We start from the raw sequence: 9,471 nt of genomic DNA, 5'->3' as shown, positions 1-9,471 counted from the left end.
TTTGCCCCAATAAGTCCCCTGTGTGCGAGGCCAAGCGACACCCGCAGACTTCAGCCCCAGAGTCCTGCAAGGAAGGGGACTGACAAGCAGGAGGACCCACCCTACTAAGGAGCAGAGGAAGGAGATAAGGGATGGGAACCACCCCTGCTCTATTTTTGGAGCCTGCCATGGAAAGAATGAATCTCTCTAACTCCAGCCCCTCGGGTTATTTTCCCCAGGCACAATCAGCACAACACAAGTGGAAAGGAATGGGATCATTCCTCAACTATATGGGGATTCCCACAGCAGGAACTAAGGGACATTCCAAGTCTGGCTCCATTTCCTAGGCAGAAACATGAGCTCTGTCCTAGAAAATCCGTGTCAAATTATTGGAATCCTTCAGCTAAGTTCTTTTGCCCTGGGATGCAGATATACCGAGAATGAAGGCTCAGAACTGAGGGGGTGAGGTGAGGCTTGTGCAGGAAGCACATTTGCACGGAAGCCTACTCCTCTTCCAAGCAGGGGAAGGGGATTAGACGAGGGGGGCAGCCAGCCTTAAGGTTGGGGTCTCAGAAGTCAGTGCTCTTAGGGCGTCTCCACCACGACCTGGACTCTGGTCCTCCTCACCCTCCTCACTCAAGGCACAGGTGAGACCTCCATGCAAGGGACCATGGGTACATGTGGGCCTATCTGTTTCTCCTCCTCGGTATTACTAGGCACAGTAATGAATTAAAAAGGGTGTGTTTTGTACTTTTCAGTGTCCCAGAGCCAGTATGCCCTGAATCACCCTCCCTCAGTACCTGCGTCTCTGGGAAACACTGTCACCATCTCCTGTGCCTGAAGCAGTAGTGATAATGGGGCCTCTGACTATGTCTCCTGGCAGCAACAGCACCTGCAATCAACTCTTAAACCTATGATTCATTGTGTCAATAAGCAGCCCTGTGGGATCCCTGATCGCTTCACCGGCTTCAGCTCTGGCAACACAGCCTCCCTGACCATCTCTGGTATCCTTTTCAAGGATGAGGCTGATTGTGACTGTGACTCATACATAGCCAGTGGCAGTTATCACAGTGGTGGAAATTCATGGAGATGTGACACTAAAACCTGTCCTGAGCTCTCAGGCTCCCTCCTTGGTCTGAAGATGATTGCCAATCCTGTGCAGAGGGGGCTTCCTGCAATGTGGCCATGAGAATTCAGTTCTTCACCCTCTCTTGTCCTCCAATGACGTCCGAAAGGAAGACATTCCCTTGATGAATTTTCTAGGGACAGAGTCAGCTTAGAGTATTAAAAAATTCTCTACAGAGAAGGTTAAGTGAAGAATGTCTTCTGCCCCACATGATAGAGAAATGCACTCTGATGTTAAGTCCCAGAGGTGGGCTCTTTAGAGTAATCCTGACCCCAGTTCTCTTCTACATAATTCACAAACCCTGGAAAACTGCTCAAGCGTACTTTGGCTGTTTCCGATGCTGACTGAACTCTCTCTCTTTCTCTTTTTCTCTCCCAATATTTTTTGATTCAACAGTATAAGTAACAATAGTTTTTTTTTTCCTCGTTGTGCCATTGTTCTCATTCAGGCTTTCTTCAGGGGATGGTTTAATTTGACCTCTAATATTTCCTCAGCCCTGAGCCAAGAACTGCCACACTAACACAAACCGTGTGACACCGCTGTTAAGGGGACAAGCTAGCTACTTCTGAGGGGTAGGGTCTGAAGCCCCTGGTGTGGCAGGTGACCCATTCCTTTCTTGAGGAAGATGGATTTAAGAGTTATCTAGGGCTTGGTACTGACTGGAAGGAGAAAAAGGAAGGAGGAGAAGGAGCAGAGAAGAAATTCCAGCTCTCACTCAGCAGCCTTCCCTGGTGCTTGGGTTGCACCATCTGTGACCAACAGGGGGCAGCAAGGACCTGGATTTGAGGAAGGTCATGACTGAGATTTACCCTGACCTATGCAGAGTCCGAAGAACAGATTCCTCCTGAGTCATGCAAAGGAGGACCATGTGTGAAGGGTGATACATAACTATTTGCCCCAATAAGTCCCCTGTGTGCGAGGCCAAGCGACACCCGCAGACTTCAGCCCCAGAGTCCTGCAAGGAAGGGGACTGACAAGCAGGAGGACCCACCCTACTAAGGAGCAGAGGAAGGAGATAAGGGATGGGAACCACCCCTGCTCTATTTTTGGAGCCTGCCATGGAAAGAATGAATCTCTCTAACTCCAGCCCCTCGGGTTATTTTCCCCAGGCACAATCAGCACAACACAAGTGGAAAGGAATGGGAGCATTCCTCAACTATATGGGGACTCCCACAGCAGGAACTAAGGGACATTCCAAGTCTGGCTCCATTTCCTAGGCAGAAACATGAGCTCTGTCCTAGAAAATCCGTGTCAAATTATTGGAATCCTTCAGCTAAGTTCTTTTGCCCTGGGATGCAGATATACCGAGAATGAAGGCTCAGAACTGAGGGGGTGAGGTGAGGCTTGTGCAGGAAGCACATTTGCACGGAAGCCTACTCCTCTTCCAAGCAGGGGAAGGGGATTAGACGAGGGGGGCAGCCAGCCTTAAGGTTGGGGTCTCAGAAGTCAGTGCTCTTAGGGCGTCTCCACCACGACCTGGACTCCGGTCCTCCTCACCCTCCTCACTCAAGGCACAGGTGAGACCTCCATGCAAGGGACCATGGGTACATGTGGGCCTATCTGTTTCCCTCCTCGGTATTACTAGGCACAGTAATGAATTAAAAAGGGTGTGTTTTGTACTTTTCAGTGTCCTAGAGCCAGTATGCCCCGAATCACCCTCCCTCAGTACCTGGGTCTCTGGGAAACACTGTCACCATCTCCTGTGCCTGAAGCAGTAGTGATAATGGGGCCTCAGACTATGTCTCCTGGCAGCAACAGCACCTGCAATCAACTCTTAAACCTATGATTCATTGTGTCAATAAGCAGCCCTGTGGGATCCCTGATTGCTTCACCGGCTTCAGCTCTGGCAACACAGCCTCCCTGTCCATCTCTGGTATCCTTTTCAAGGATGAGGCTGATTGTGACTGTGACTCATACATAGCCAGTGGCAGTTATCACAGTGGTGGAAATTCATGGAGATGTGACACTAAAACCTGTCCTGAGCTCTCAGGCTCCCTCCTTGGTCTGAAGATGATTGCCAATCCTGTGCAGAGGGGGCTTCCTGCAATGTGGCCATGAGAATTCAGTTCTTCACCCTCTCTTGTCCTCCAATGACGTCCGAAAGGAAGACATTCCCTTGATGAATTTTCTAGGGACAGAGTCAGCTTAGAGTATTAAAAAATTATTATTAAAAAATAAAAACAAAATTCCGCCATTGCTCACACTAGTACAGGGCACAGTTGGTTTCCCCTTGTAACTTGTGGTCCAACAAAAGTTCAGGAATGGAACAGGATGCCTTGGGAATTTCACAAAGTGAAGACAACCTATGGAATAGGATAGAATATTTATAACATATACATCACATAAGGGGTCAATATCTAAAATTTCTAGGACAAACAATTTCTTACATTCATGCCAGAAAGTAGTTCTGCAAATTGGAGCCAGGTTCCCAGTCATGTTAGATCCGTGCTCTTCATCCCAATGAAACTGTAAGTAGGGACACTGTCACCCTTGCTGTTTTCATTTCAAAGTGATGAGTCTTAGGAACTTGGAAAAGAGATCCCTTGCTTGTAAACCTGACAAGGGTCTTATTTACATGTGAAACACATTGTGTAATTAAGGGAGGGCAGAGAAAAAATTGACAACTCATGTTTTCTTGGTAAACATGAAAAGGAAGGAGCGGAAGGCCTTTCTTTCTTGGTGATCAGTAACAATTCCTTCCCCCCCAACACATTTTTTAAAAAATTTATATTTACTATTAAACACTCAAGGCACATTTGTAGGGAATTACTCAGGAGGCAGCCTGGCATATTCTTGTCTTGTCTTGTGTCTCCAAAGCATTCCATGTTCAGACTCATCTTTCTTTCCATTTTACCTACCCTCTGGATCTGCCCTGAACATGCTGGGGTGAGCCAGGAGGGAGATCACAGACCACAGCCTCACCAGAAACATGGGAGGGGGGCTTTGTCCTACCATTGGCTTATTCTCTTTTCCAGTTTGTTTCTCAAGGATTCTGCGTGAATTTATTTCCACAAGAAAGAAAATACCCACGGGGTAGTGTTTTCTCCATTTTCATCTTGTTGCTCATGGCAACTGTCTCTTCTATATTTGTTCACAGTCTGCTCTACGTAAAGGACAGGAAAAGTACTCAGGTGTATTTGAGGTTGCTTTCAAAATTTTTTCATTATGATGCTTATCATATCTAAACAAGAGTGCATAAAATAAATGTTTATACTTTTAGAAGGAAAAATAAATGGAAACCACATTTACCCAGTCAAAGCAGAGCCACCTAAAAAAATAAATAAAACCAATCAGCTGTCCATCCAATCTGCAATTAACTCATATATTGTGTGTGGTATTACTCATCCATTTATTTCCTATACATCCTTTACACCTTTGTATGCATCCCCAAACTTTTGGGAATGTGAAACAGTGAGTAGAAAGCAACAAACTACCTGAGAAAGGAAAGGACAATGTGTCCTTTGGGTGAGATCCCAGGAGACGTTATGCTTAAGAGAGCATCTGGGTCAGTGTAGGTTGGGTTTCCTGGGAGTTTTTCATAGCACCTACTGAAGAGGAGAGACAAGGTCCTGGGAAAGGAGGAGAGACCCCTAGACCTGGACACCTGGTCTTGCTCTATGTGCACCAGTTACTGCGTATGTAGCAGGAATACTGTCACAGGTTAAGTCCTGTGCTAATTGGCTCAGCATGGCCTCCAGGAGGAGTCCCTGGACACCTCTCTGGAGGGAAAGAGAGGGTGTCCTCTTGACTGACCATGACATTGGTGCTTTGTCATGTCAAGACCAACCTAGCTCAGACCAGAAAGTACTCAAAAGGAATCCAGGCTAGAGACACACAGGCATTTCAAGCTGGTATCATTGTTGCCAGCCCCTTAGTGATGTCAGTTTCCTCATGGATGAGCTTTTTGGATTCCTGAGGAAGAGTCTGAAAAGGGGATGATCGCCTGAGGGAGGTCGCCCCAGATCTCAACATCTATATCACACCCATGTTCTCATCCTAATAGCACACTGCCAACTCACTTGGCTTCCCCTGATCCAGGCAGGTGTGTTTTATACTCTGCTGAGACAAATCTGTTGGGGAGGGATCTGGTAGAACATGGACTATTAGTCTTTCTACAATTCCAGGGAGAGGGATGTGAGACTTACCTACTTATGTACTAACTTGCACTCACTCTAATTTTTGTTTTCATCACCATCATCATTTCGATGACTCATGACCAGCTGAGAATCTGAGGGAACAAAATTCCTGCTTGATGGTTTATTAAGAAATGAATAGTTACTCGTCACAACAATTGTCTGGAAAAGGGTCCACACAACCACGAATCAGGTAAAATGTGCCTTCACATGGTTTTCTTCATGTTTCTTGTCCTTGGGGTTTGTTCAGCGTCTGGTAGCACATGTTTCCCTCTAGTTCTCTTTGTCTTCTCTTTTAGGATCCCCCGTTCTATGCATTTTGTGGCACCTGAAGACGTTCCAGAGTTCCTCAATAATTTCTGATCTCTAAATCTTTTCCCTCTATATCTTAGATTGCATGCTTTTCTTTGCTATGACCCTGAGGTCATTAGTCTTTTATTATCCAATCTGTAGTCAGTTCCATATAATGTACTTTTTGGATGTGCTTCATTAGGTCTTCCTTTTCGTGGCTGAGATGTATTATCCCTCCCGTCATTTTCAGAAAAATTTTCCCTCTTTTGAGTCAGTTTTTAAGTAGCTGGTTAAAAGTCTTTGTGAAAATCCAAATTATCTGTTGTACTGTATCTTTAAATATCATTTCGATGCTAACTGAGATTTTCCTTGTTTCATATACTGAGTAATTTGGCACCTGTCCTGAATCTATCCAGTGTTATGTTATGAAACTGGGATTCCTGTGTAAATCCCAGGTGAAGTTTTTGTTTTAGTAGGTATTTGACCCAATGAGGTCCAAGCTCCTAGTTTCAAAAAGCCTTCTGTGGAATGTGATTTCTGTGTCAGACACGTTGCAAAACATTTATTCTCCTATTGGCATCAGTCCTACTTGGAAGCTACACATTGAGCTCCTCAGGTCACATGTGGGATGTCGGTGGAAGTCCCTTCTGGTTCTGTTAAACACATCTTTGCATCCTCCTTACTATCAGACACTACACAAGTGCAGCTTAGATGTGAACCACGAACTCATAAACAAGTTACAGCATTGCTTTCCCAGGCTTTTCTCCCTCTACTCTCTCCCCAGGATTTCCAGTTCCCTGGATCTTCCTTCTGGTCTTGTGGATAGAAACCTGTAACTTTGGCTCATCTCCACCGCTGTTCAATTCCCCTGGCAGTGCTGTTGTCTGGGCCATGTTGCCCAAGGACAGAGAAGATTGTGTTAGGGGCCAAAAAGCAAGTTCCCAAATCCACCACTGTTATTTTTCTCACAAGAGAAGTATTTCCTTTCTGAAGGGGCATAGAGAAGGAAAAGAAGAAACTCTAAAAGAAAAGAAAAAGTGGATATCCATTCTTGCTCTGAGTGTTAGAAATCATCTTTCGCACATATCAAGCCAGAACAATGGGCTATTCCGAGATCTCTCTCTGTCTCCAGCTGTTTCCTGGTTCTTGCTCCAAAGCTGCCTTGAGGGCAGGTGGCAAGATGGTGAAGGGAAAAGAGGACAGGAAGCATTGTTTCTATGCTACTTGAAATGTCAATGCCATTCCCAATCTGCCTTGTAGGAGCTTGTTCTAGGGACTCAAATGGCTCCCACGTGCATTATTTCTTGGCTTACAATAGCATTCATGGGGAACTGTGGTGTCTGCTCACTATATCCTAAGTTGAAACTGAGCCAAGTTATATAGTACTTCCATTTCGGTCTATGTTACCTGTTGAAACAGGCATTAGGGAAAAGGGGAAATTGAAAATGAATTTTATGACTTTCACAGGAAAGAAATAGGATGGGATATTCCACAATGGTTCTATTCCCTCAGTGGTCAAAGTTCCAGAGATTACTTTTACGGTGACCGGTGGGTGAGTGATGACGAAAACCTGAGTAGAAAAAACATGTGTCTACTGCCAGACAAATAGATCAAATATAAATGGAATGAGAGCTGGATAATATAAATCTTTTTTTTAATGATTTTTTATTATAATATGTTAGTCACCATACAGTACATCCCCGGTTTCCGATGTAAGGCTCGATGATTCATTAGTTGTGTATAACACTCAGTGCACCATGCAATACGTGCCCTCCTTACTACCCATCACCGGTCTATCCCATTCCCCAACCCCCCTCCCCTCTGAGGCCCTCAGTTTGTTTCTCATAGTCCATAGTCTCTCATACTTCATTCCCCCTTCTGATTACCCCCACTTTCTTTTGGATAACATAAATCTTATAACAAACAACCTCCTGGGCACTGAGAAATGTCCCATTATCAAACCTACACATCTCTATTCTGATTCATGTCTCCCTAGATCATGAACCATGGACAGTGTATCTTTCTTCTTCATTTCTCAGGTTGAGATTTGAGGCTGAGGAAGGGAAGTGGCTTGTTCATGAGTGGAACATGCAGAATGTCCTGGCAGGTGCTCCTTTTCCCCTCCTAGGGTTTGCTTACACCTGTGGACCTGACCCTCCATATGGCATGTGGGTAAGAAGCTAAGGTGACTGACAAGCTGATGGGTTTCAATGTTGCATGTCCATCAGCACAAACAAGTATGGGTGGGATGATGGCAAGCGTGCAGCTGGGGGAGAACCCAGCACCAACCACCAACTCACAGCAGATGTTTCCATGGGCGTCAGCAGTGACACTTTCCTAAGAGTAGAGAGATCCTCAAAAGTTGGTGCCCAGCAGGGGGCACAGAAGGAAGGGCCCCAAGTCTTGCATGGTCACAGAGACATAGTCATTTTATTGTGGAAACACAGAAGGTCCAGGAGCTCACATACCTGAGGTCTTCAGGAGATCTTTCTCTTCTGGGTAAATCAGGCATAAAAATTCAAATTCTTGACCTTCAGAAAATACATGTCAAAGTGTTTGAGTCTATTCAGGTAAGCTGTGCTGCCCAAGGATGCAGAAGTATCTAAGAAGAAGGGTCAGATCAGAGGGTGTGAGGAGAGGAAGGTGCAGGAAGCACATTTGCATGCAGTCCACTCCCTCCCTCAGGCAGAGAGGGGAGGAGATAATAGAGGTCAGAGAGAGACAAGCCTGGGATTGGGGGTCTCAGAAGGCAGTGCTGTTGAGGAGTCACCACCATGGCCTGGACTCTGGTCTTTCTCGGTCTCCTCTCTCAGGGCACAGGTGAGGTCCCCACGGAAGGTTCCTTGGGGACATCTAAGCTGATCCTTTCTCTCCTCTTCAGGTTCACCTGAGGCCCCAGCACAGAGCTAACTATTGCATTTATCCCCTTTTTAGGTTCCTGGGCCCAGTCTACCCTGACTCAGCCGGCCTCAGTGTCTGGGACTCTGGGACAGACAGTTACCATTTCTTGTACTGGAACCAGCAATGACATTGGAAGTTATAATGGTGTCTCCTGGCACCAACAGTATCCTGGCATGGCCCCCAAAACTCTGATTTACAAAGTAAATACTCGGCCATCAGGGATCCCTGATCGCTTCTCTGGCTCCAAGTCTGGCAACACAGCTTCCCTGACCATCTCTGGGCTGCAGGCTGAGGATGAGGCTGAGTATTACTGTGCCTCATATAGAAGTGCTAACACTTATCACAGTGGTCTAAGTTCATGGGGAAGTAAAACCAAAACCTGTCCTATTCTCACAGCCTCCCTCCTTGCTCTAAAGATGCTTCCTCAATCCTAACCATGTTTAGAGGAGGCTTCGTGCAATATGGCCTTGAGAATTCAGTTCTCTCTCAGGTCTTTTACCTCCTGCAATGTAGTGAAGTGGAAAAGCCTTCCTCGTGAATTGTCTGGGGGAATTGTCAGTCTCTTTGTACCTTACATGTTCCCAGAAGATGATCTTCCAATTCCTCAATGGCAGGAAGAGAGGGACAAATAGACCTGTGCTCTGTATAAATTTTTTAATGATTTTTTATTATATTATGTTAGTCACCTTACAGTACATCCCCGGTTTCCAATGTAAGGCTCAATGATTCATTAGTTGCGTATAACACCCAGTGCACCATGCAATACGTGCCCTCCTTACTACCCATCACGGGTCTATCCCATTCCCCTACCCCCCTCCCTTCTGAGGCCCTCAGTTTGTTTCTCATAGTCTATAGTCTCTCATGTTTCATTCCCCCTTCTGATTACCCCCCCTTTTTATCCCTTCCTTCCCTACTGATCATCCTACTTCTTATGTTCCATAGATGAGAGAAATCATATGATAATTGTCTTTCTCTGCTTGACTTATTTCACTTAGCATTATCTCCTCCAGTGCCGTCCATGTTGCAGCAAATGTTGAGAAT

At 45.7% G+C, this 9,471-nt stretch overlaps 1 protein-coding gene and 1 gene segment (V, D, J or C); both read left to right on the top strand.

The window, feature by feature from the left end:
* Nucleotides 1-9,471, top strand: part of TESPA1 (thymocyte expressed, positive selection associated 1) — a 361,089-nt gene that overhangs the window by 106,228 nt on the left and 245,390 nt on the right. The gene's annotated exons all lie outside the window — the stretch shown is intronic.
* Nucleotides 8,188-8,864, top strand: LOC103675688. The segment is given in 2 exon segments: nt 8,188-8,349; nt 8,464-8,864. Coding segments are annotated over 2 exon segments (447 nt in total).

Source organism: Ursus maritimus, unplaced genomic scaffold (assembly GCF_017311325.1).
Source record: "Ursus maritimus isolate PB19 unplaced genomic scaffold, ASM1731132v1 scaffold_26, whole genome shotgun sequence".
Lineage (NCBI taxonomy): Eukaryota > Metazoa > Chordata > Mammalia > Carnivora > Ursidae > Ursus > Ursus maritimus.
Note: the sequence above shows the minus strand (reverse complement) of the source record. Positions and strands in the feature narration are given on the sequence as shown.